This window comes from Phoxinus phoxinus, assembly GCF_949152265.1.
Source record: "Phoxinus phoxinus genome assembly, chromosome: 6".
Lineage (NCBI taxonomy): Eukaryota > Metazoa > Chordata > Actinopteri > Cypriniformes > Leuciscidae > Phoxinus > Phoxinus phoxinus.
Genome location: NC_136881.1, coordinates 35737457 through 35764689, shown reverse-complemented (window position 1 = coordinate 35764689; position 27233 = coordinate 35737457). Strand labels below are relative to the sequence as shown.

The following is a 27233-nucleotide window of genomic DNA, read 5'->3' as shown; positions in this document are numbered from 1 at the left end:
GTGCGGACTCTCTAATTGGATTTTTTTGTCTACGCACCTCATATGGACTCTTTTTAAGGCACGATGAGTCCCTAGCTACTCCCCTGGTACAAAATATGAAATGTCTAATCGGACAACAGACAAGCATCATAGCATAAGAAAGAAAATATGAATAAATAAAGAAGTCAAATAAAGAAATTGAATAAAAATACATACAAGTAAATAATAAATAAATAAAATAGGGCTCAGTAGCTTCTGCAGCATGAACACAAGCATGTAGTCCGCAGTTGTTGTTGCTGTTACGTGACGTAGCGGTGTTTTGCTAGGGTCGACACGTGGGGTGATGACATCATCGCTTCACAAAATATACGATTGGCTGGCTTTGGCTGTACACACAAAAACGCAAGTGTGTCGCACTTAAATAAATAGCGGTTTCAGGCTCCCAAAACGCCTGATCCGTCTGGACCAAACGGCGATATGATACACGATCTTTACGTATACAGCTAAACGCCTCTCCGTGTGGTGGACAAAGCCTTAGTCCGCTTAAACCCTGCCCTTGCAAGCCACTTTTGAGTGCAACGCCCACATCTCAAAGTCCCACCCTACATTTTTTCAATAATCTGTCAATATGAATCAAAAGATCTGTTGCTACTTTAATTTCATTGCGACTTTAAAACTATTGATTTTAGTTTTTCTGTTTTATTTTTTATTTATTCACACAAAATATAATAGAACCGTATTATATATACCATTTATCGGTCAGCTCAATTGTTTTTTTTTGGTGCATCTGATTTCAACGATCATGAGTCGTGCAGTTGGCAAGAGGTATCAGCTCTAGGTCACCAATGGGAGTGAAACACTGGGACTCTCGTAGACTAGAGAGAGGGAATATGAAGGTTTGGTTGCCATTACTGGTGAAGTAATCTCTTTGCATGAAAGCACCCAAATGGACATAATTAAAAGCCGCTGCTAGCTTTTCGGCACTGGCTCCCAGATTGTTCTCTCATGCAGCTTTCTGATTGGTGGTTGGAATCAGACATTCGGCGCTCTCACACGCCATGGCGTCGCTGTGGCAGCCGCTTTCGTGCCTCCCTCTGAGCGGTTTTCCCCTTTGTATTTCCCTGTATCACTTAATAATTCTTCCCCCCTTTTTTAACTCTTTCCTCCTCCTGTTTCTCCAGGAAATCTCAGCATGAGCAGAGAAAAGAGCAGGAGCCCAAAAGACCTCACATCAAGAAACCTCTAAACGCTTTCATGCTTTATATGAAAGAGATGCGTGCCAATGTGGTGGCCGAATGCACGCTGAAGGAGAGCGCCGCAATCAATCAGATCCTCGGCCGGAGGGTACGTATATGGTTCGCCTTCGCGCCTTGGGGTCTCTTGCACCACGACACTTCCTTCACGAAAGGGTCTATCATAGTTAGCACATCTGTATAACTCAATATAACAAGTACACCAACACACAAGCTGGCGGTTCAGAAATTGGGGCCTTTGGGCAGGTAGCTGGTTTAACTGTGTATTACTCCTCTTTCGGAATTGGAAAAAGAGGAACCGTTAAACATATTTAATGCTTTATGGCGGTTTGAGGCGGCTAGCCACAGCAAAGGACCGTTTTGCGGCGGTGTGGGGTAATTGCACCCTGACATGGTTTGAAGTAAAGCGCCGCTAAATTGGAACCAGTGTTTTGATATGAAATCAAAGTTTTGTTTTTTTCTTCCCTTCTCTCATCGCTGCACATGTTAATCTCTTCATCATGTTCCATTCCACCCCCAGGCACGCGCGTACACACACACACACACACACACACACACACACACACACACACACACACGCGCACACACGCACACACGCACACACACACGCACACACGCACACACGCACACACACACACACACACACACAAGGCCGCCTTAACCTAATGGGAGGCCCTGGGGCTGAGAGGTTTTGTAGGCCCCCCAAATCCCCCCGCCATCCACTCAATTTAGTCTCGTTTTAAAATGGTGTAATCTACATCATAAAATGCATTAGTTTCTTTCAAGACCTGGCAACAACAGTGAGTTTTCCTTCTTTGAGCCAGAAAACACCATAATATTGTTATTAAAATATCACTGAGCCCTCTTGAGCATAAACACAAGACACTTTATTTATCAACAAAGCAACTTACGTTGACGAAAACCAAAATGTGTGATTTTAAACACTATTATGAAAAACATCATCACCAACCATCACCTGTCTGCACAAACATACTCAACCTGTCTGAACTGATATAACTGATAATAACAGCAACAGATAAATGTAGGAGCCTCTTCTCTGACCTCAGCGGGCCTTTTGGTCATATACTGACGCTTTTGACATATCGTCTACATCCAACGCACATGGCACCCTTTAGCGTCAATATATATGGGCCAGAAGGCGCCTCCTAGCGGTCTAACCCTAACCCTACCCCAGACCTAAACCCAACCATAACCGAACAAAGCTCTGTGCGTGTCATATTGACGCTAAAGGGTGCCATGTGCGTTGGATGTAGACAGTATATGACGCCCAAGGATGAGAATGCGTTGGACATGCACCTGCACAGACACAAACACACTCATTTCAGCACCGTGGATAGCAACACCAACACGGCCAAACCACTTTTGGCCAGGTATCAAGAAGATAAAAACTGAGCAACATTTATAGAAGGTTTGCAGTATAAATGTTAATTTCTCTTAAAACAATGCACAACCACAACAATTTAAAACCTGCACAACAGCACAAGCTGTACTTTCTTACCTTTTTAGAAGTGCTTTCGTACTTCTAAAAGAAGTGTTTTCGTACTTTTAGAAGTGTCTGGACAAACATTAATAACTGATAACTGATAACGATCATTTGCATGTTTCCAGTCAAAATAACCCCCACTCACAAATGCTGATTTCTCCGTGTTCTGGCCAAATAGTTTGCATGCAAAACAAAACACACTACCTACTGATGGTGAATAACAGAGCCATTCTCTGGGCACAAACTCTCCATTACTGAGTTTGCGTTTGAAATGCATTTTTGAGAAAAATCTTCTCTGCTGTTTATATTTGCGTTCCGATGCTGACACGTCTGCATTTTTATTTTGACAGACCTTCGGTCCCATTTTCGCCCAATAAGCCCGCACTTGTGGGTCAATATTATTTCCCCAGCGGCCCGGGTCACTGTTATATCATCTGACTGGTTTGCGGCCTGGTCCTCTCTCTGAGACTCACCCGCACCCCGCTCCTCCTCCCCTCTATTGATGCTGCTGGCAGTCCTCTGCTGTTCCTCGTCCACCTGCGCGGCGGGCGCGGCCTGCACCTCCTCCGCTCCCTCCGGTGTGTGAAGCGATGTTTCTCCGGTGCTGGATGCATCTTCACTAGCACTAGAAGCTGGTTTAAAAAATCCGGTGAGCTTTGGGATGCTCTTTAGCAGACATTTTTCGCGCAACTCCTTAATAAGGAGTTTTCTTTTCTGGGCACCGCTCTCAAACTTCCGACTAATTTTTTCTTTTCTGATCACCGCTCTCAAACTTCCGACTAAATTAATGACACGGACACACCCAGCAGCGCAGGAAGGGAGACCACCCCTGGTGGTGAGCTGTCACTTCACCTGTCACGGGGGAGCTGTCAGTCTGACTAACATTGTAAGCAACTATAGACATTCAGATAATAGCTTTAGAGCCTTGAACACGAGAAAAAAAAAGAAAAAAAAAAGAGAAAAAAAAAAAAAAAAAAAAAAAACACCGACCATCGGAGGCCCCTAAACTTGCGAGGCCCCTGGGCTTCAGCCCAGGTAAGCCCGTGCATTAAGGCGGCCTTGCACACACACCACACACACAACAGTTGAGTTAACAAGGATTTTTAGCCAAACGCCAGCATGCGTCTCTTTGGAAGGAACTTAAAAGTGCATGTCAGTAATTGACTACTTTTTTCTCCCCTCTCTCTAATCTCCCTCTGCACCGAACAGTGGCATGCTTTATCTCGGGAAGAGCAAGCTAAGTATTACGAATTAGCCCGCAAGGAACGGCAGCTCCATATGCAGCTTTACCCAGGATGGTCTGCCAGAGACAATTATGTAAGTGTCCACACCAACACACTGCCTAAGAGTGAGAGTTGTGTCGTGTGTTGATTGCATGAGAGTAAATATAATGCTCGCAGTGAATGTCTTCAAACGTGAAAATATATGCATACTCACTACTACAGATGACACGATTCACAAGTCTGTTGCTAGTTTTATAGTCCGAATGTTAATTTTACGAAAAACTGTTGTGAAACAAGTAGGTTTGGTTACACTTTATTTTAAGGTGTCCGTGTTAGTGTAATTATACATTCAAAGAACGGAGTAATAATAGTTAACTACATGTACTTACTATAAGGTTAGGGTTTAGTTGCATGTAATTATGTATAATTTAAGTTATTACTACAGTAACTACATGTAACGTGTAACAAGGACACTAAAATTGTAAAAGTGTAACCGTAGGTATAAAAAGTCTAATCAAATATCTCTTCAAATATTTAAATGCAAATATTCACAAGATAGATACCAATTTGTTGTATTTAATTAAAGAAATATCAACTTGGCCTACATGACTACTATTGATGGTTATTCAGAAAAAAAATTTTAAGGATTTTTTTATTGGGACTCATTTTTGTGTAAATTGTTCAAAAAAGGCTTTTCTGAAAATCATTGCATTGAATGTATTCATACAAATTTACAAACAAAGGGTTTTATGGCTGATTTACACATTCTTCTTGAGTTTCATAACTGAGGCTCAGAAACACAAGCAGAATTGTTAATTATTGCGTAAAAAAAATGTATGGCGTAAATTGTTGCACTGAAAGTGATTCTTTACATAAGAATGGTTTTATGATAAATTTGTTCAGCTCGAGTCTCAGAAATGAAGCACAGGAATGAGCAGAATGAATTTGTGTAAATTGTTCTTGCGCGAATTATTCCAATTTAAGTGATGTTGGTTTTACGACTGATTCATGAAACGCAAGCCTGAGAAGTTTGTGTAAATTGTAAAAATGCTCTTTTGGAAGTAACGTTGAATGTGACCGTTTTCAATTCTTCAATTGTTGAATTAGAATGTTTTTACACATTTACATTTATCCATTCCGCTTATGGTACATGAATGAGGCCACTTGCATCTTGTTATAAGCATTTCATTTTGCCAAATTTTTTGGATGTGATGTGAATAGCCATTTTACTTAGTGTTTTCATGAGCTTTTTTCATCAACTGCCTTAGTGCCGCTCTGTCACAATCTGAACCTCAGTAAGAAAGAAGTGTATAATGCTAACATAATGCTAACCATTTACTCAATATTATTAACTTCATACAATTATTCCTTTAGTTTGCACATGTGTGGCAGATATCAAGGCAGTAGGCTTGTAGAATTCATCTCCAAAATGTATGGTGTGAAGTTTTAACCGGCATAAATCTCACTCAATATGAAGTGCCAGGATGTGATGCTAAAACTAAAACCTGGCTTTCACACTAATCACCCAACGGAAAAGCAACAGGACTAAAACGAAACGCTTCAAAGACAGATGAACTTTCATCTCCACTTATATATTAGTGGTGGGAGCACACTTGTATTTAATAGTGCTAAGGATTCTGAGCGTATCCCTGCTCTGTCATCGACGCTTCTACTGCTCTGGGCTTCTTGGTTCTGTCAGCCAGGGCTAGAATACACAGATTAGTGACTGAATAAGTGGATTATCAGACTTTACAGCAGGCAACCAAAGCGTGGCTCATATTGGACTGCAAAATGACAGTGCGGCACTATCTATACCTATAGTCATCCTGCCAGGGGATTTTGGGTAAGCTACAAATCCTAAAGCAGTCCAGACTTCTCACTCTGGAGGAGTGTTTGTCGTGTCAATTGGAGCAGGGGCAGATGTTTTATTCTTGTTTAACTTTCTGATTGGTGATTAGAACGTGGAATCCAGAAGAATTGGGAAGGGGGTATTGGACTTTTATTTTATTTATTATTTTATTGTATTACAGTTCAGCTTACTAAGGAGTATTTTTTTAATTGACAAATGGCAGAAGTGTGATGCTTTCGTGGCGGCCCTTTAAATATCCCTCTGGCTGTTTTATAGGGAAAGAAAAAGAAGCGGAAGCGGGAAAAGATCCAGGAACCTGCCCCAGGTAAGACTCAGAAACCTTCTATTCTGGCTGTAATTTGTCCTATTTCATTAATGTACACACACTAACTTAGCTAATGTCACTTAGTTTGTGTAAATGGTAACAAGTGGTTAATGATGGGATGCCACATGCTCAATATATGCGTTCACACAGCGAATTCCAACCATAGGAGAGCATTTCTAAAGTCAACATGAACATTTTTGAATTTATGACTCTGTTGGTTGCCTGAAAATCCACAAGTCTGCAGTTTTACTGTTCTGTACATTTCTTTAATTTGTCATTATCACGACATTATGAAGAGTATACACTCCTCCCAACCACTCCATCTTTCCATCTCCTCCTCACATTTAAGTCTTTAGGATTAGTCTGTTTTAAAGTCCACATGCTTCCTTCATTGTTTCTATCTTTTCTGGCTATTTGCCGTTTTATAAATTCATTTGCAATGTGTGCTTGTACAATGTATATCTGGCGCTAAATCTAGATAATTTAGAGTTGTATATAATGGAATTAAATGGATAGTTCACCCAAAAATGAAAATCTGGCATCATTTACACTCCCTCGTGTTTTTCAAATAGATATGACTTTTTCTTTTATGGAACACAAAAGGTGAATTTTTGAAGAATGAGTACTGGGGCTGTCTAGCTACAAAAAAATGCCATAAAGCTCTCTTTAAAGTGTCCATATGACTAATTTGTAGCGATGTTTAATTTGTGAATAGAACGTTCTTTTGAGTCGGATCTTTTCAATAAATCGTTTAATCCAATTCACAAGAACCATCCTGAACGATTCGTTCAGCACATTATTCAGATTTTCTCCCTTTGTGTTCATTGGAAGAAAGTAAGTCATAAAGGTTTGAAATGACATGAGGATGAGTAAATGATGACAGAATTTTTATTATTGTTTGAACTGTACCTTTAATGAACAATGCTGATGTGTTATATATGCCAGCAAATTATGTTTGTTGCCCCTACATTGACAATTAAGACCAGAGATGGACTTATATGTTACTGGAGGCACATCCTGGTAATTAAAAGCTACGATTTCCTGCAGGTACAGGCCAGAGAATGAAAACGGCGTACATCTGAACAATGGTAAGAGCCTCTTCCGTACCTCTGGTCTAATTGAGTCATGATTTTCTAATGTGGTTCTTGGCAATCAGAAATACATGAGACTAATCCTAAAGGCAAACCTTGAGTTCACCAATCAACCATTCACTGTTGTATTACGAAAGCTGTTGTTTGCATTGTGTGTGAGCGCTATTGTTAAAGGGTTTACTCTTATGAACATACTGATGAATTGTTGTGACAAGTCATTTTTCTTTCCCAACTCTGTTTAAGAACTCCATTACATCTCTTTTCCTGTACACTGATGTGTGGCTTGTGGCATTGGGTGGCGAGTTAGTATTTTCAGAAGACCGATGCTTTTATCAAGCGTACCATTTGTTTGAAAGATCACAGAACAGAATAATCTCGACAAAGTCGGCTCAGAACATCAAGTCCACACTATCAGGTTTCTTTCCTCATTCATTCCTTCCATCATTAATATTTGGCATGCACCATTAACATACAATCCTGTGGCTCACGGCCATGTTTGACTGCCGCTTTTTTGAGAACATTTGGAAACTGGGATGGTTTTGAAAGAGTCGACCCAGATGTAAGCTAACTCTCTTAGCATTCACCCATATGGCCCCCATGTGTTATCTAGCCAACCCTGTGAATGAATGAAGCCCTTGCCAGCAAATTTGGCTTGCGCTGTGCTTTTTAATTTTTTAGCGATTAAACTAGCAACTGGCCTAAAAGAATTTAGTTCTCCAAACAAAGAAGAAAATCCTTTCCGTCATGTGAAAGTCTTTCAGGATCGAGGACAGTAGTGCGCAAGAGAACATATCTATTTCCCCTCTTATTAAATCACCCCACATCTTGTTTTTCCACTTCTTTTTGTCATGAAAGCTGTGCAGATGTGACAAATATGGTCCTTCCCAAAAACCTACAAGACAAAGGTTTTACGTTTGATCAGTTCACTACCCTGTGGCTCCCAAACACAATTTGGACCGGTTCACACTCTTTCTTCTTTTTTTCTCTTTCTGTGGGTTGCAAGAGCTTTGAAAACGCAGCTAAAAGGTTCTCTATCTTCGGTTCAGTAATTAGTGAACTGGGGATTGACGCTCCAGCTGATTCATCGTGGCAACCTTAAACTAATATACATAAAACAGAGAATATTGCCACTGCTTGTCAATTTATGTAGATCCGACAGCCTGAGAAACATCACATTTGTCTTTATTTATCCACCTTACAAATGACGAATGTACACTTTAATGCTTTTAAATAAAAAGAGTGATACCATTTTTGATAATTGATGGGATCATAATAGCATGTACATAGTGCAAAAAAAATCCTATTCTTAATGAGTATTTTTTTGTGCTTGTTTTCCAGTTAACATATCCAGTTAAAAGACCCTAAAACAAGATAAATTTACCTGAAGCAACGCTAAATAAGATATTTTTAGAGAATAAATCTTTATTCCTTAAACAAAATGCACATATAGTGAAATTTTTTTAGCAAAAACAGCAATACTGTCAAATATTATCACAATTTAAAATAACTGTTTAATTTATCGAATTTTCAGCATCATTACTCCAGTCTTCAGTGTCACATGATCCTTCAGAAATCTTTGCTGATTTCTAACCAGCATTTCTAATGCTGATTTGATGCTCAAGAAACATTTCTTATTGTTATCAAAGTTGAAAACAGTTGTTCTGCCATATTTTTGTGGAAACATGACTTTTCCCCCAGGATTATTTGAATAGACAGTTCAAAAGAACAGCATTGATTTGAAAAATAAGTCTTTTGTAACACTAAAAAAGTATTTACTGATCACTTTAATCAGTCCTTACAGAATAAAATTATATATAACGGTATCGTACTTATACTTTAAAAACAATTAAAATCTTGATTAAATAATGTTTGGATATTTTCCAGGAAAACAAGTCAAAAAGGAAGACCTACTGGGTGGAAAATAGGGGTTTTCTCAGAGAGAAAACCAGTACGGTAATTTGAGGTATTTTCATTGGTGTTTTTTTTATTTTTGGTATGAAGGTCAGGCTCGGTCTTTATTAGATGACACATAATCCTTAACTCTGACTTAAAAACAAAAATGCACATTGGAGTAATTTTAGGTTATAGAATTTTCTTCCTCGCACATCCCACTTTTCCTGCTCGTACAACATTTCCACACCCTCTTCTTGTTCTTGACTGTCTGTTTCTCAGATTTAGCTGTGAGAGCTTTTGTCTGACTAACCCTTGTGATTTGCAGGCTTTGAGATTGTTATCTGAGCTGGGGCATACATGCCCTCAGGGCTGTTACTTTTTTGCCACTGTGCATTTTTATTTTTTCATTGGGAACGGGGAAAGCCATGTAACAATGCTGGTCTTTTAATGGAAGCTGGCGCTGAAGATGTAGTCTTAGTCATTCAAAGAAGCCAAGGTTGTGAGTCACGACAGTTTGGCAGATTTCAACACGCTGCTTTGTTGCCACCTGGACATTGACTACGATGACTGTTCTGCGGCGTTTCACTTTTGATTTTTATAGCATCATTCTTCGCCCGAGTTTGATGATGTTGCCAAGCCCCCTTATATGAGGCTTACCGTACTATTGGGAGTGGTCGGCCGAAGGTTTGAAAGCTTTCAGTGTTCCAGAGGTTGACAATAGTGGGGCAGTGTGGGAAACCGTTGGAGGTACTGGGCACTTTGGAGGTCATAGCCTGCTCTGTGAAGCAAGTGCTGCTGGACAGCTGTGCCCGAATCGGGTCGTCTTTATCCAGCTCTGTGTCTGTGATGAGTGAGGCCAGAAGTCAGATGTCAGCCTTTGATGAAAAGGCATGAGAGGGAGAAACTGAAAGTCCCTTGTGTGCTGATGAGAGCGCCCTGTCTCTCTTCTTAATGTCCACTCTGCCTCCGGCACATGAATGGCAGAATAACTGATACTCTTTGTGCCTGAAAACCCTTTCAATTTATAGAAAGCTGGAACGAAGTACCTTGAGTTGCTTTACCAGAAGTGTTTGGATTGGAAAGGTTTGGGCCTCAACTGAACCTGCATGGGTAAAAACACGTAACACGAGTCAGGGTTGGGCAGAATTCAAAGAATTGGTTCCCTTTCAATTCATGAGTGTACATTTTAATTGAATGGCCACATTACAAAAACAGGGATTTACTGAATTTACTCTAGGAAATGGGAGAGTGTTCTTCCACCCTACTTAACATTATCAAGTATGATGAATTGTATAAGCAATACAGGGGGCATTTTCATCTATCTATCTGTCTATCTCTCTGTCTGTCTGTCTGTATGCTATCTGTCATTCTGTCATCTATCTGTCTGTCTGCTATCTATCTATCTATCTATCAAGATTTTGTCTGTTTTTAAAATTTCAGACAACTTTGTTTTGACATACTTTGCCTTTCTAGGAAAAAAAGTTCAGTTAATTTGTATAGTTCCTCAATCAAAAATAGTTTTCTACCTAAATCCAAACTCAGGAACTGACTTCAAGTTGAAAATTAATTCTCAATTCAATTCAGCGCAGTGCTAAACCCTCAAGTATGAGTCACTGTCGATAAACTGGTTAATATCACTGAGGGCAGCGGAAACCCAGAGGTTTCCTTCCATGTATTGCTGCCAAGAACCTCTGCAGCGCTATAAAAAGAGTCTGGGAGTTGCTGGTATGTAGGTGCAAGGAACAAACTTGCAGAGATTGTTGAATTCAATATGCAAATCACCCCCATCAGATCCTTCATGTAGATCATTGGACGGTTCCAGATGTCGACCCACTGTAGCACGCCAAGCAGCAGAGGAATCCGTAAACCTTGTGGCGTCTACTACGTTTCCTCTGTCACGCTCGCTCTTCCACGCCCCAGCCGTCGTCTGCTCTTTTTCGGAGTTCCTCTCCTAGGGAGTAAATCTGGCTCCCATTGTGAAAGCCGGCGTAACCCCCGCTCCTCGTCCCCCGCTCCTCCTTTGAAGCGTCCGGGCGGTGGAGGGGAGCAGTCATTGTGCTGCTCTTTGATAGTGCCGCCCTGGCTTGCAGCTCAGGCTTTGCAGGAGCACGTCGTTCCCGGGCTCCCATCCCACCGCTCCTCAGATGTGGGCAGACCCCACTCAAGCCTTCAGGTCCCCTATCCTCACCTGATGTTGTTTGTTTTTTGTCGTTTTATTGAGGTGAACATTCTTTCCTCTGCCTTTTTAGAGAGATCACAGTAGAAAGGCCACACGTTTGGTTTGCAGTTGTACAGACGAATAAGAGTTTGTAAGAGTTTTCCCCTTCTTTAATGTTACTGTCTCAGGGCCAAAGGAAGTGCTGACTGAACCAAGCGGTTTGTTTAAATCCGATTTTTCATCCAGGTGCTGTTTTTATTACTCAGGCCGGGGTTTTTTGAACCCGTCCTCCTCCTCGCAGATCATTGGTTATAGTGCCTGTTGAATTTTTATGGACTCCTTGAAGGACGCTGCCAAACCAGAAACGAAGCCAAGTGCTACAACACAAGGTCACTGGTCCAAAGTCAGTTTGGTGTGAAAGTGGACCTTTTCAGCTGACTAGGCTTAACACAACCCAGATTTCAGCTCTTCGTCCATACTCCCATTTCCTGCCAGCTTCATCGTAAAGCTTTGAACCTTCTCCAGTCCCGCACGTACAGCTAAGTGTCTGTAGAAACAGTTTACACCAGAATTGAGATACCCCACTAAAGCCTGGATACGTTGTTTTTCTGGCTGTTGTTACTTCTAACAGTTCAACGTTCTCTTTGACCCTGAGTTTTGTAATACTTCACCTGACCTGTAGAGGAGAGCACGGTTTTGTGTCTGCTTTATGCTGTCAAACTCAAGATGTACAAATCTTTCTACCTCTTCGCACATCTTTTGTTGTCATTTTCACCCTTGCCTTTTTTATTCTTTTTCTTTTTGACATTGAACAAGTTTGTCCTTAAGACAGAATATATTTACATTTACTTCAATGCAACATTGCATTATATATATATAAGCTTTTTTTTCAAAGAATGTGTTTTTTAATACAAAATGCATTTTCTAGAAGCGATTAGTTTTTTTTTAAATCTTGTTTTTCATAAGTTTTGCACTGGCAGATTTGTTTATATTTAATATAAATTTTAGCTCTATATTTAAAATCATTTTAACAATTCTTTCCAGCAATTTTTGTTTTTCAGATTAGCAGACTTAAAAAAAAATCTTTGAGTATTCTTGGCTAATTTCCAGTACAAATAACTAAATGCATTATAATGTGAATGTTTTATCGTACTGCGCTGTAAAAAAAAAAAAAAATCACAAAAAAACAAGTGAATCTTTTCTACATCACATTTTTTTCCCTTTTCCATTATCATTGACAATTTTTGAAATGAACTATCCAGAGCTGTTAGTGCTGCCTCCTAGTGAACCCGCCAATTACTGCACATATACGTGGTTATAACAATTGAGCAGCGCACAGTGAACATTTTGCGGCAAATGTAAAACCGCAGCCCACTTTCTCCAGTTTTTCAGAACAATATTTTTTTTCTTGCTCTGACCACATCAAGCCGCCTTCTCTGGGTTTTGTGGAAAAGGAAGGGTTAGACCGGGGGAAGGAGGTGTGTTGGTCCCAGCTGCAGGCTTTTTGATTTGCCCCGATGGGGTGAACGGGCCAATTGAGTGACACAGGGCCATGCCTGTTATCTTAACCTCCCACACTTCAAAGAACAGCCTCGCTACCGCAGAGCGAGCCGAAGAGAAGGACGGAGAGAGGCTGGCCCTCGAATACAGAGGAGCGTTTCATTTCCTGCGCGCAGGGCCTCGACATTCCTCAGCGCCAATGGGAAGTAGCTCTTGAATCCCTGCGTTTGTATCAGAAAGGACTGTAAAGCGTGGCCCGACGGCACCGTCCTAACCTCTCCAAACACCCCGACGCGACCCCTCCCCTTCCAACAGGAGGCTGGCGGGGAAAGGCAGGAAAGCATGCCAACTTTTTTCATCTGTGGCCGGGAAGGAAAACGCTCTCCAGGAAGGGCACAGGGAAGCTTTGAGATCATAGGATGAAAAGGGTGGGCAGGGGAGGTAAATAAAAGCGTCCCCGCACACTTTATTCTGTGACTCTTTCTCTATCCTCGTTCGGCACCAGGGTCAGATCTCCCTGGAAAAGTAGTTGCCTTTCATCCACATGTGGTAAAGCCGTCCACATGGGTGTACGAGTGTATTTATGTGTGAAAGTGGTCCAGGGTGGAGTTGTGGAGCAAAACTGACATCTCGCTGAAAAAGGTTGCGTTCGACCTCCGCTCCAGGGAGGAGCCCGCTACTAGTCTTGCATTTTATCTGTCTCTCTCTCTTCTACATCTCTCTCTCTCTTCTACATCTCTCGCTCTCTTCTACATCTCTCGCTCCATCCATCAGAGGTTTGCTCCTGTATTCCTGCTTCTCACTTTGATCAGGAATTCCATTTGATGCACTTCTGAAATAGCCCCATACAGCTTGTCGACCAAAATAGTCTGATACATTTAATATTTCACATCTCAAAAAGGGATTCTGATTGGACAAACAGTTTGTGATGAAAAACTTTGGGCTTCTGAGAACGCGATTCTTGATTAATGTTGGACGTGGGCATTTTTTTAATATATTTTTTTTCAAAATGGCATGCTAGGGGATGTTTTTGAGTGCGCCAATTTGTTATAAACTTGCTTTGTTTTTGCTCTAAATGTCTTCATGTACAATACACAAATCATAATGCATGGGAAAAAATCTGAAATTAGACTTAAATTTTATTTTGCTAAATTCTTGCATGTTGTGTACTTGATGTACAAAATGTAATATGAATTGTGACATTTTGATTATGATTGATTTACGAATAAAATAATAATATGGTAATGTGCCTAATTTGTTGCAGGTCTAAAATGTGTATTTATTAAAGGGATAGTTCACCCTAAAAACAAATAATTGTTGTTCCAAACGAAGCGTTTCAGTAGTTTTTTTATGGAAGTTTGTATCCGCCACACAATAGAAAATAAAAAAGGTAATTACGACATTTTATCTCACAATTCTGACTTTGTGAGTTTACATCTCAGAATAATTAACTCAGAATTCAGAATTGCGATGATAAATTCTGAGAAAAAAAAGTCGCAATTATCTTTTAAAATGTTTTATTTTGTGGCGGAAATTACTTTCCATAGTTTTTGACCATACAATGAAAGTCATAGGGGTCTAAAACAGCCGCTGACTTTCACTGTTTCTCAAAAATTAAGAAAATGTTGGCAGAATTCTCAATTTGGGGTGAATTATTCCTTAAACTATAATAATATATAAAGTTTAATATCTAACCACGTTTTCCTCTCCATTTGTGTTCTACAGGAGGAAAACGGACTTCTTTTTCCTCTTGCAAAGCAAAGACAGCAGCTACAGGCCCCCTTTTAGAGATGGAAGCCTGCTAGACTCCTCAACCTTTCACCCCTCCGTCACCTCTTGACCCCTGAGGAATATCCAGAGGGTCCCGGTCCTTGAATCTGCTCCTCGGCTGCAGGCGCTGCTGTAGAGACGTTGAACTGAGAACAGACAATCACCAACACAGGCCCTCACGCAGACCCGTGAATACCTTTTTTTTTGTTTTTTGTCCTGAATTCACTCCCGAAGCCGAAGGCGTTGCACTGATTATGTTCCTCGACCGTTTGTAAAGCGCACATATGGCCACATGTACACAAACACACACGTTCCTACACCTGTTCCTAAGTTATTCTAAGTTATTTGGCACCTCTGTCTCTTCTGTGTGCTCACGACGTCACTCCCTCACTTCCTCTCGTGCCCCGTAAAATGTAGCATCGCGGGGGCCCGACACGCCACACAACGTCCTATCGCAACATTTTAGGGATCACGCGTTGCCCTGGAAACAGTCTCCGTAGGTTGCGTTTTGCATTTTGACACATTGGTGCAAAAAGGGTCGATGTTTTGATTTCTCCTCAACATCTTGGGTTCAAGTTTATTTTGAATGCTTATTTTTTATCATAATTCTTTATTTTCATTTCTCGGTGTATATTTTAAGTGATTTTTTTATCATTATATATATAATGGTATATGAAATAAGCTTGGAGACAGGAAAGCCATTTTTCTTGTTGAAGCGTCTTGCAGAAATAACATTTGAAAGTCTTCTTTTTGATAACTATTTGTAACGGATATTGACTTCTCAGTCTCTACTTGCGCAGATGTAAAATAATGCTCAATGTGTACTTTTTAAAAAGAGATGTCTGGATGTCACTGTTTCTTGGTATTTTTGCAGGCAACATTAGGACAAAGGTGAAAGAGTACAGTAGGTACCCAGAGGCCTATATTTTATTGATCTAAATTGACAAATGAAGCAGATATATCTATATATATTTACCCCAGCACTTGGCAGTCTTTCTTTAATTGCAATGTACCTCTGTCTCTCTGGTAGGTAATAGAGTGGTCTTTTACCATGTTTATTCCATGCAAACATTTCCACATTTTATTCTTTTTAATTATTCTCTTTTAGCATTCTCAGATGTTGTTTTTTTTACATTCATTGTCATATTTTGAATCGTTAACTTGGCGTAGCATTTTGCTTCCAAGTGGTCACATTCGAACTGTTTCAACATGTCTTTTTTTATGAAAATAAATAGGCATCTTTGACTGAAAACGATTGCAGTATGTTTATTTTATCACACACTGAAATATGTCTCGGTTAGGTAGAGAGAGTGCATTTCTGCGTCCTATAAGAAGCATTAGGAATTATAGAATATATCCAGTGGATCTCTGGGGAAACTTCAAACGGCTTCTTAAAATCAACGAGAAATAAAATGCAGCTAGTGTTCATTTGAATATTCATCCGGCCTTAAGTACATGATAATAAGGGATGATTTGCAATATAGCTAAAATAATTAAATAGCCATTCATTATACTCCTGACAAATGCTCAAATTGGGGGTCTACAATGATATAAAGCATCATTTTTAATCTTCAGTGGGCACGCTGAATGCAATGGCAGATTCACTATGACTGACGGCACACCGAACTGTGGATGTAGGATGTTCTGCATAAATGTTTTTAGCATCAGTAAAGCTCACCGTTGACGTTTATGCTCCTACAGTGCCACCTCATGCATGAAACACTGCCATCTGAGTTATGGACATAACAAATAATGTTTAAGTGTAGTTCTTAATAAAATGCTTGTCATTTCAGCCTATATATGGGGTTTCTAGTTGTTAACAGTCTTTTGTTCTGTCTTGATGCTTTTCTGTGGGTGTTGTGCTCATGTTTGGCAAGTGTCTTTTGGTCTCATCAAGGATGTTTGTTACTACAACTGAATTGGCTATTGAGAACAATGTATGATAGGGCGCCACCTACTGGAAAGAGGTTGAAATAAAAACATGACTGCCTTTTCACACTACTACTCTCATGTACAGTAGTAGTCATGCTAATCTGATACAGCTCCTATAGTATCGAGCATACTAAACTATCTGTATGGAAATGACAAAACAAATATTGAATTTGTCACAAGCTCATTTACATGCATTTGCATTAGTATTGTATTAGTACTAATTACAAGTTAATTAATTAATAGTTACTATTAACTTTACTAATTAATACTTTACTAATTAATACTTGTATTGTAACGTATTAGTGCTGTAAAATCGATCAAATGCATCTAACATAAAAGTTTGTTTACATAATCTGTGTGTGTGCATATACTGTATCCACACATATAAACAAAAACTTTGATGTTAGATGCAATTAATCACAATTAATCGATTTGACAGCACTAATTTATATGCCTACATTTACTCAAAGGCAAAACGCATTTTACAATGACTAAACTCTGATTTTGCAGTGATGAAGTTGTCTTCTGTTTAAATATAAATGTTAAAATAAGGTAAGTGCAATATGACATTAGAAATAAGTTAAAGTACCCTACAGACCCACCAGAAAATGTCCATTAAAAAAAAAAAAGTAATCTTAAGTAATGATGTAATAACTAAACACTAAACAGGCACACACACACACACTGTTTGTATTTATATCATAATATTTGTGTGTAGCCTATTATTCGTTTTGAAAATAGGAATAGCCTATAATATAATATATAAAAAAGTCCTGTCAATCGATCTTTATAAACTGACAAACTTTTTTTGTGTGTGTAATTAATCGAACTAACATATAATATCTCAACGAATCGCCAAATTAATGTAGAAACAACAGGAAGACGTTATATTTTAAATATTTGAATTGAAAATAGGCCTATTATTCGCAGAAATCAACGCGGTTTTGAATACAAATACAACATTGGCTTTTAAAAAAATATCACGTTTAAGAAGCTAAAAACTTCAGATGATAAAGTGTCCCTCACATACAGGTATGTAAATATAGTAGGCTAATAGGTAAGTTTGAAGTGTTTTGACTTGATGTGAGTGAGCTTTATCAAGCACATGTCCTCGTGGTTCCGAACATAATATAGAAGTGTTGACTATATTATAGATGATGTGATGATGTAGGTGTGATGCCATTTACTCACTCAGTCTGTAATGATGGCTGTCTGCCAGAAGCTCACACACAAAGTGACCAGCGGCAGAACAATCACCACGACAGGGAACACAGAGAAATGAGACAAAAATGGCTGTTTGAAATGGAAAGTCGTGTAGTAGGAAACTCTCCACTGTTCCCATGAAGTATCTAGACGGCGGGATTCCCAGGAAGGGCTCACGGTCCGGGGGAAAAGGGTGAGTTTTAAAGCTACAGTAGGAAATCATTTATTTGCAGCTGCCACTAATATACCCAATGCAATAAAAGATATTTTAAAGACCTTTTTCGTAGTCATTGTATGAAGTTTATCACAATATTGTACTTATTCTGGACTGTAAAATTGGAGATGTAGGCCTTGAATGACAAAAAAAAAAAATTCTTTCCATAGTTGAAATTTAGATGTCTGAATAATATTGATGACCAACCCCTGTTGTTGGCCTATCTTTTTTGTTTTTAGTCCAAGTTTGCAACAACTGGAATTACTTGTCTAATATTTATATAAATGCATGCAGTATATAAAATATATTCATGAATTCTTCAGAAGGCAAAGTTCTTGCATCAAAATGTGATGAGAGTCCACAGTAAGAGCATCTTGAGTTCACTATAAAGTGCCTCTATGTAAGAAGATTTAGTAAAAAATATATATATATATCACCAACCCAGCTTTTAGAAGCACCAAAAGTTCATATAAAGCATAAATAAACATTATTCATAAATGTTATTTTAATTATTCATAGCTTCAACTAAAATGCAAGATTTTTTCAATGAGCTTTCTCTATGATTGTAAATCATGTGCATACAGTGGCTACAAAATGTATTTGGACATTAAAATCTGCTTCTTTTTTTTCACTTGAATAGTGTGCTTATGCTGTCTTTAACATGAATGTCACTTGGTTTAATGTTCTATTTATACATTTTTAAGTGTGAGCGGAGTGTCCATGTGTTTTTTAAGGCCAATGTACATGTAATGTTTTATTCATTGATATTTGCTTTTTGGAAGACTAGATTTGTGTGCAGGGAGCGCATTTACATCAGATAACACTTTAGTTAAAGGGACAGTTCACCCAAAAATGAAAATTCTGTCATTTACTCGCCCTCAAGCTGTTCCAAACCTGTATGAGTTTCTTTCTTCTGCTGAACACAAAAGAAGATATTTTGAAGAATGTCAGTAACCAAACAGTTTTTGAGCTCCATTGACTTCCATAGTAGGAAAAAAAATAATACTATGGAAGTCAATGGTGCCCAACAACTGTTTGGTTTCAATCGTTCTTCAAAGTATCATCCTTTGTGTTCAGCAGAAGAAAGAAGCTCATACAGTTTGCAACAACTTGAGAGCGATTAAGTGATGACAGAATTTTCATTTTTGGGTGAACTGTCCCTTTAAGATCTATTATTGAGAGTGAACTCAGCTTGAATTAATGATGAAACAACGACCTCTAGTGGCTGAATGTTGTACTATGAAGTTTACCTCACAACATCATCGCTCCAATAAAGATTGACAATAACGAAGACTATAAAAGCTTGTCTTCCTTCTAATATCAATTGATGCGTATATGACAATGAATAATTACAAAACACATTGAAACATTTTCAAACCTTTTAATGCGACACATTCAAAGTTCATAGAATCATAGCAAGGCATAGATGTAGAGGAAGACATAAAACTTTTATGTCCCGATTGATCTGGTCCAGAATTTCATACAGGACTTCCCTGCGAAAACTGGTGCGTCTGATCACTCTAATTAGGTTTCATTCCTGACTATATACATTAACATTGGTGCAATTCATAAACAGTCTTTTGAGGACTAGCAGCTTAGTCCAGTGCATTTCGTTGACAGGACGTTTATAATGTGAAAGGCTGGTAATCTTCACTCGTTACTTGTATTTGTAGAATCCCTCGCCAGTTTTCTTGCCTAACTTGCCCTCGGACACCAGTTTGTTGAGCAGGGGACTGGTGCCAAACAGGGGGTTATCGGGGTCCATCGCATGCCAACCTACACACACACAGAATTAGAAATCCTCAACACAACACTATTACATTAAAACTGGCTACAGTCAATTCAAAATGCTCACCGTCAATAATAAACTTTGAAGTGTCCAATCCAACATAGTCCAGAAGCTCAAACGGGCCCATAGGATAACCGGCCCCAAGCCTCATCGCCACATCAATGTCTTCCTTGGAGCCGTGACCTGAGAACAATATACAGCATTAGGAAAACAACTAAATCTGCACCAAAATATGTTTTGGTGTCCCTCGACTGCTTCACACACGTACCTCTCTCGTGTAGTCGAACGGCCTCCATCATGTAAGGAACCAGCAGACGATTCACTATAAAACCTGGAGTGTCCTGAGAGGAGACAGGAAGTGGAAGCTGAGGGACTTTTTCAAATCTTCAAATCTCTAACGAAGAATTGAGGCGGTTCTGAAGGCAACAGTGGGTCCAACCCAGTACTAACAAAGTGTAGCTAAAGTCCCCGGTGAGTGTATATAGCCGTGTGAAAAAGAAAGCACACCCTTTTGAATTCTGTGGTTTTACGTATCAGGACATCATAAAAAAATAAACAAAAATCACGGTGTAATATATCATGTTGTTGTTGTTCATCTGAGGTTGTATTTACCTCATTTAAAGACCAGCTGATTTTTATTAATGTTCTGATACGAATTCAAAAGGGTGTGCTTTCTTTTTCACACGACTCTAATAGAAGATTACAGAACGCTTACTTTGCACGAGACGGGATGCTTCCCCAAAGCTTTGCTGAACTCAAGGAGAGCGTCAAAAGTCTGTTGGCTTGTTGCTGGAGCTTTAATCACCTGAGATAAGACAGTCAAGTCAAGACAGTGAACTTACTCATGTTTAAGATAGTCAATTCAATGCAAGCTTCCTTATCTTGAACAGAATGAGACATTTTTATTAATGCGGATGGTTGTGCAGTGATTGAATTGTAATTTCAATCCAAACCTCCACCAGCTTCATCATTGGGACGGGGTTGAAGAAATGCAGTCCGCCAAAGCGATCTAGTCTGGCCGTGGAGCTGGCGATGTCTGCGATCTGCAGGGACGACGTGTTGCTCGCGAAGATGGTGTGTCTGAGGAGAACACGGGCATCTGACTGATATTACACTGAAATGAGCTCTCTTCACCATTCATGCTAACAAGGAAGACCTTTACTTTTAGTGCATACTAGTAATGGCTGCCGCAATTTACAACAAAATAAAACACTGGACATTAACTCTCCGGAATACTAGATTCTGATTGGCCGATTTCTGCATCAAATGTTTTAGTATAATGACGATGAACCGTATAAGTGACTGTCGTCAACATATTTCCTAAATAGCTGTGCTCTTTCTTCTGGCATAATATAAATCAGTTAATAATTGTTCAAAACAATCACTTCAGCAGCAGCATATTCTTGCACATGTTTATTCTGATAAATAAAACGGTTGACTTTTATTCATTTTATACATACAAAGTCATTGAAATTTGTTCATTTAAAAACTACAACGTAGTTTAATGCAAAGAAGAAAATAAAAGTAATTTAACAAATATTCTGAAAGCTTCTTAGTGCTCAAAGGACAGCCCATAATAATTGAATACAGCTTTACGGTAGCAACAATATTATATTTTATTATATGCTATGATTATCATACATTTAAATGTGATAGTTTCATTATAAATAAGGTGAATTTACCATAAATTGACCATTTAAATCTAACAATATCACGTCAACAAATGGAGAAGTCAGCCAACATTTTATTATTATGTTTATCAAGTGTATACCCCATATTTTCCATATTCTTCAGATATTGCAAAACTGTTGTTTTTTTTGTATAAAAATATCAGTCTCAAAACTATTCTCCTTTGCTACATAAATCCATAACATAAAAAAAAAATGGATCAACTTAGCGCAGAATGGATTTTGTGTTGCTATCATCTAAATGTCTGTGCTGAGTGAAAATGCTGCAGTGAGTTTTTGTGCCATCTAGTGGTTACAACCCCGCTGGACCTTTAGCTCTGTTGTACCCTAAAGTTTCCTGAGAAATGTAAAAAGGATTTTTTCTTACTCTGGGGCCACTTTGTCCAGAGCCCCAAACAGATCTTGTTTGACTTTGAGGTTCTCCACAATAGCCTCCACCACAAGATCAGTGCCCTGAACTACGGACGCAGCGTCTGAGCTTGTAGAGACATTCTTCAGGACTTTCTGAACGAATGCTTCTCCGTCCTAGAGAATGTGAGCCACAGTTATCTTTCCATGATTTAATGAACAATAGACATTAAACCCCACATGAAATCAACAGCTTTGGGACTTTAGTTCATGTCGGTGCTGTCAAACTAACCTCAGGTTTTTCTGCAAACTTCTTCTTCGCCACTCTCTTCAGACTGGCCTCAATGCCCTTTGCAGACTTCTTCAGTATGTCCTCAGATGTGTCCACTAACACCACTGAGTGTCCTGTGGATGCAGCAACCTGAAACATTAAAGGGATAGTTCACCCAAAAATTTGAATTCTGTCATCATTTACTCACCCCCATGACGTTTAAAACCCGTAAGACTTTCGTTCATCTTCAGAACACAAATGAAGATCTTTTTGATGAAATCAGAGCCCCAGAAAGGTTGTAAAGAAGACATCATTACAGTGCGACTCCAGTGGTTTCACCTCAATTTTATGAAGCAACGCAAGTGCTTAATTTGTGCAAAAAAACAACAACAAAAAAACGTAATATATCATTTTATTTCCAAAATATGAATCGCCAAAGTTCACGTCTGCTCTCGTGTCAACACAACACACATGCGTCGTGGTGATGGCTAATTTGAAATGCATTCAGTGTTCAGTTTAATAGGAAACAGCAGTTCACCTAAAAATAAACAACAATCTCATCATTTACTCAGCCACACACGTCTATGGAAGCATTTTTTCCACCATGAAATAAACAGGTAATTGCGACTTTTTAATCTTACAATTCTCTAATTCACAAATTTCTATGCGCTTTACTACAGCGTTAATTCTTTAATTATTTACATGTTTCGTGGTGGAGCAGCACGCACGCGCATGAACTTGCTTAATCGATGATCGATACATTTTATAGATTAAATGTATTATCGATCGTCGATTATTCGTTAACATCCCTAGAACATACTTTTTAGCGGTCATAAATATTTACTAATTCAAAATAAGTACAGAAGAGAGTAACGTTATGCGATTTCGGACGCAGCCCACACAATGGGTTAACGTTACTGAAAAAAACAAAACAAAGTCATACAGGTTAAACGACTTGAAGGTGAGTAAATAATGACAGGATTTTAAATTAAGGGTGAACTATCAATTTAAGCTATTTATTTCAAGCAATTTAAATATGCTTATTAACACATATATATGCTAAATAAACAAATCGATAGGACGGAATACATTAAGCATTAACCTTAACTATATGCAGAAGTGGGTGAAAGGTCACTCTGAAAGTAGAGACAGTCGCAAAATGTTGGGAGAAGTTTGCAACAAATTTGCCACGATTTATTGACACACATCCTGATCACCGCAATGCAACTACATGCAGATTGAAACGATAAAGAATAATATTCTTTATTAACTGTGTGATAGCACTTAGCTTGTAGCCTGGATGGCTACACTAACTCATTGCAAATGAATGCAGTGACATTTCTCTGTCATTACCTGTGCAATGCCAGCACCCATCAGTCCTCCTCCGATAACTGTGACATGTTTAATAGCCTGTAGTGCAGCAGAAGATGAGAGGCTCCTAATGTACTGGCGCGTGATGAATGCCATGGCCGCTGTTTCGATAATGACAGACTGCGCGTGCACAAGCTTCTCAGCGCGTGCTCGACAACTGAAGCAAGGTTCAACTGATCACGTGGCTTGTTTTTCACATATCCTCCTGGGCAGAGCCATAGAGAGAAAGAGTTGCGACACTCTTTGATGTCGCCGCTGTGGCTGTCACGTGGTTCATGTAAGCCCCAATAGTTCCAAAACATACGCTGGCTGTCATGTTATTCTATGGGACAGACAGCAGCGATTGCATTATTGAACGGAAAATATAAAATAAAACACACACCCAAGTACTTTTTCAGCTGTTATTGCATTTTGTTAATGTCAGTTTTGCATTTGGAGAGGCAACGAGGTACTGTATATTACTTATATTAAGTTTTAGGCGGAAAAAGCTTAGTGTTCATGTTCGCATGGGTAGTAGCACTGGCTTTAGCGGCTCTAACTTAACTTTTCCATATCATTTATCTGATGATGATGGACGTCTTATATTTATTTTAGCACAACTGGGCTGTATTAGGCTATTGATTCCCGTGATTTTGCTTATAAATTCCGATTCAGCCATTAGCCTAACGTTACCTTCGTGATCACGCAGAGGTCTGCCGTGGCGGTCTGTCAGTATTCGCTTAGAAGCTAGCTCACTTCTTCTGATGAAAGTGTCCACCACCCCAGGACCACAACGTGAAACATGATCATGTTAAGACTATATAATTTTAAGATTAAGCCATACACATATTATCAAAACAGATTAAAAACGAATTCCACTGATACAAATGAAGGTTTTCAAATAAACTATTTTTTATTAAACAATGACAGACAACAAAAATGTGTGCTTGTGTTAATGTGTGTGTGAACAAGAAAACCAAAAACCAGGGACAGATGAAACAGACAGGACTGGTGATGGCCATAACAATCCTAGAGGTCCAGCATTGTTCTCACAAGCCGCTTCACTCAAGACAACAAATTAAAAGTTAGTAGGCTATATCCCAAAAATTCAATTAAATAAAAGTTGCTATAAAGATTCATTACCGAACTAATTAGATGCTACCTTCACAGCTGGCGAAGTCGCGCTAGCAAGCAGCCAGGCAATGCTAGAAAATCGGTTGATACAACCAAGATAAAATATAAATAATTACGCTGTGCATGTACAAATGAAGACCAGTATAAGCATCGCAAAGGGCCTCTAAAACAATATAGACAGTTGACAATTCAAAAGAGGTTGATATTTCATCAAATTACCTCTGGAACAACTCGACGCGCTGCAATGTAAGTGAATGGGGTTCAACGCCCAAATGACAGTGTTTGGAACTAATCCGATCTCCACATCCCGGAAGTAGGCGGTTAAAAGCGCCGCCATTTTTTACAACGGAGGTCTATGGGAGTGTCGCAACTCTTTCTCTCTATGGCTCTGCTCCTGGGACCATAGACAGTATATAAACGCCTGGGACCCAGGAATAGACTTTTGTATTATTATAAAAAAATTTTAAAAAAAATTAAGTTTTTTTTTTTGTTGAATTTTAATAATAAAAAAAACAGTTTACACACAAGAGTACATATATAACCATGCATGTCATGGGTAGAGAAGAAATGAAAAAAATGAATAAAGAAAATAAATAAAGAAGAAATAATAATAAATAGGCTACTGAAAGACTTATTACAAAAAAAGCTTGTAGCCTACTTGTCAAACAGCTGTTTAGTTTTCATAGCTTTCAGGTTTTTACGTTTGGAAATAAATATATACTAAATATATCTTAACATCAATTTTAAAATGTTCAAAATTTGGTATTTTTCCATTCCATTTGACCTTATGAATATAGTAACGGGAAATTATAACAATTAAATAAAAAATAAACAAAATGTTTTTTTCACCCTCAAATGAGAAACATTTTAACATTACATCAATTTCTTCAAAGTTAACAGGAGTCATAACTTTACTTTTCAAGTAATTACTAAGTTCCTTCCAAAACATTTGGGTCTTGGGACATTCCCAAAATAAATGCTTAATAGTCTCAGGGGTGGTTTTACAAAAAGCACAAATATCTTCAATGTTCACTTTAAAACGATGTACCACAAGTGATTTAAGTGGGTAAACTCGATGGAAAATTTTATATGAAATCTCTTTTACTTTGTTTGTAATGCAATACTTGTGAGGTGTCATCCAAACTTTACTCCACTCAATATGTTTCTTAAATAAAGAATTCCAGTGAATAGTAACAGCAAGTATACATTTAGATTGAAGAAGGGACCGCAAATAAATATTATTACATCCAGAACTTGTGAAATCCTTACCCTGCAATTTAATACAAGAAGTAAATTATTCTACTGTTGTTTGTCGAGAACAATTATTATGACCTTCCAATAATCTCAAAATTTCTTTGGGAGACTTTTGTATTATATTTTAGTGAATTTCTCTGACACCATACATGTCAGTTTCAGTCTGGATGTCCTGTAAAGAGTGCATTCAGGGATTTTCAGAGATACCACATGTTTGGAGGTTTCACCAGGACAACTCCTCCTCCTTGGTCTTTATGATCATATATGTTTGTAATTATAATTTAAATCGGACTACTTTTCAAATCGTATTTCATAAACCAACATCTCAGGAAAACGTTGGGGTTTCAAACCAAAATATGACTTTCTGTTACAGGACATGGCATTGATTTCATAACAGGACTTAAATCATATCAGGCATTTTTGAAGGGAAACAAATTATGTATCAATATTCCTATGAAATATTCGATATTATTATTAAAATGTTGCCAATTATTACTCCCATTATTACACTTCTTCTTTCATTACATGTTGACCCAAGAACACATTAATATGCAAATTAAAAAAAGTGTAAAGATATATTGTATTGAATGGGATTATTCATTTATGGCCATTTTACCCACATTGTGCATAAAGTAAAGTGGTGTATCAATTCATTCTGTTATATCTTTCATAACACAGTTGAGAATCATCTTAATAGCAATTTTGGTTTAAAAAATCCTGAAATCCAAACATTGATTGGTGAATGAATAAAAAATCCCATTGTTTTTGCCTACCGTATACATGTCATTTGGTTTCATGTCATTTTATGTTCTGTCCTGGTGTTTTCAAAAAAATGGTTAATTTTTTTTTAGCATTTGTTTCTTATGCTCTAGTCTAAACAATGTGATGACATGAAAAAACATTTAATTAAAAAAAAAAAATTCTGGGCCTCAGGAGTATATAATATGGAGTAGTATCATGACATGTTGATTTGCTGTTATGATATAAAACTCTTTGACAATGTGTTTAAAGTTCTTGTAAAAAAAAAAAAGTTAATAAATACCAAAAATATAATGTTTTATCAAAAAATAGTGCAGTTGTTTACTAAGGAGGCAACAGTGTCGGTCAGTGATGAAATACACATGATGTGTGAAGAAAGCAACGACAAATCAAGGCAAATATTACTTTTCAGCAAACATTTTATTGTGCATCATTTCCAATCAATCAGTATTTTTTGTCACGATATATAAAAAGTGTGAAAATACTGTTTATATATAGAACGTGCAATTAGCTCAGAAATGAGCCGTAGCAAGACAAAGCTGGCCATTTTATTCCCCAAAAATATTTCAAGTGTAATTTCCACCACACAATGACATCAAAGCCAATACATCATCTCTAGTATGTGGTGGAAATTACTCTATCCTGGAAATGTTTATGACTTTTAGAAAGAGGTCCATTGCCCATTGTCCCTTTGTCCATTGTTAGTGGAAATTTTATATTAAATTAAATAAATTAGCAAGTATTAT

At 38.3% G+C, this 27233-nt stretch overlaps 2 protein-coding genes across 4 annotated transcripts in view; one reads left to right on the top strand and one right to left on the bottom strand.

Annotated features, from left to right (window-relative positions):
• lef1 (lymphoid enhancer-binding factor 1) overlaps nucleotides 1-15810 on the top strand; it is a 43956-nt gene extending 28146 nt beyond the window's left edge. For 2 of the 3 annotated variants that reach the window (XM_079616072.1, XM_079616071.1), the window contains exons 7-11: nucleotides 1161-1323; nucleotides 3946-4053; nucleotides 6085-6133; nucleotides 7181-7221; nucleotides 14501-15810. In XM_079616072.1, the coding sequence (XP_079472198.1) occupies nucleotides 1161-1323; nucleotides 3946-4053; nucleotides 6085-6133; nucleotides 7181-7215 (355 nt within the window). In that variant the 3' untranslated portion in view covers nucleotides 7216-7221; nucleotides 14501-15810. The remainder of the gene's footprint in view (nucleotides 1-1160; nucleotides 1324-3945; nucleotides 4054-6084; nucleotides 6134-7180; nucleotides 7222-14500) is intronic. The other variant, XM_079616073.1, reaches the window with a different exon arrangement.
• Nucleotides 15811-19261: 3451 nt separating this feature from the next.
• Nucleotides 19262-24764, bottom strand: hadh (hydroxyacyl-CoA dehydrogenase). The gene is made up of 9 exons (XM_079616747.1): nucleotides 24694-24764; nucleotides 23344-23683; nucleotides 22012-22140; nucleotides 21739-21896; nucleotides 20637-20763; nucleotides 20399-20488; nucleotides 19952-20024; nucleotides 19750-19866; nucleotides 19262-19670 (listed from the first exon to the last, which is right to left on the bottom strand). Exons 2-9 carry the CDS (start codon nucleotides 23455-23457, stop codon nucleotides 19552-19554), a joined length of 927 nt encoding a protein of 308 aa, XP_079472873.1. The 5' UTR covers nucleotides 23458-23683; nucleotides 24694-24764; the 3' UTR covers nucleotides 19262-19551.
• Nucleotides 24765-27233: the final 2469 nt, after the last annotated feature.

What these genes read in the sequence shown, in the direction of transcription:
- hadh (XM_079616747.1), bottom strand. Translation starts at nt 23,457, where the DNA reads ATGGCATTCATCACGCGCCAGTACATTAGGAGCCTCTCATCTTCTGCT. An exon ending in TGGGTGCTGGCATTGCACAG is followed by an intron (nt 22,141 to 23,343) that starts GTAATGACAGAG and finishes TTAATGTTTCAG; the next exon opens with GTTGCTGCATCCACAGGACA. An exon ending in AGTTTGCAGAAAAACCTGAG is followed by an intron (nt 21,897 to 22,011) that starts GTTAGTTTGACA and finishes CACATTCTCTAG; the next exon opens with GACGGAGAAGCATTCGTTCA.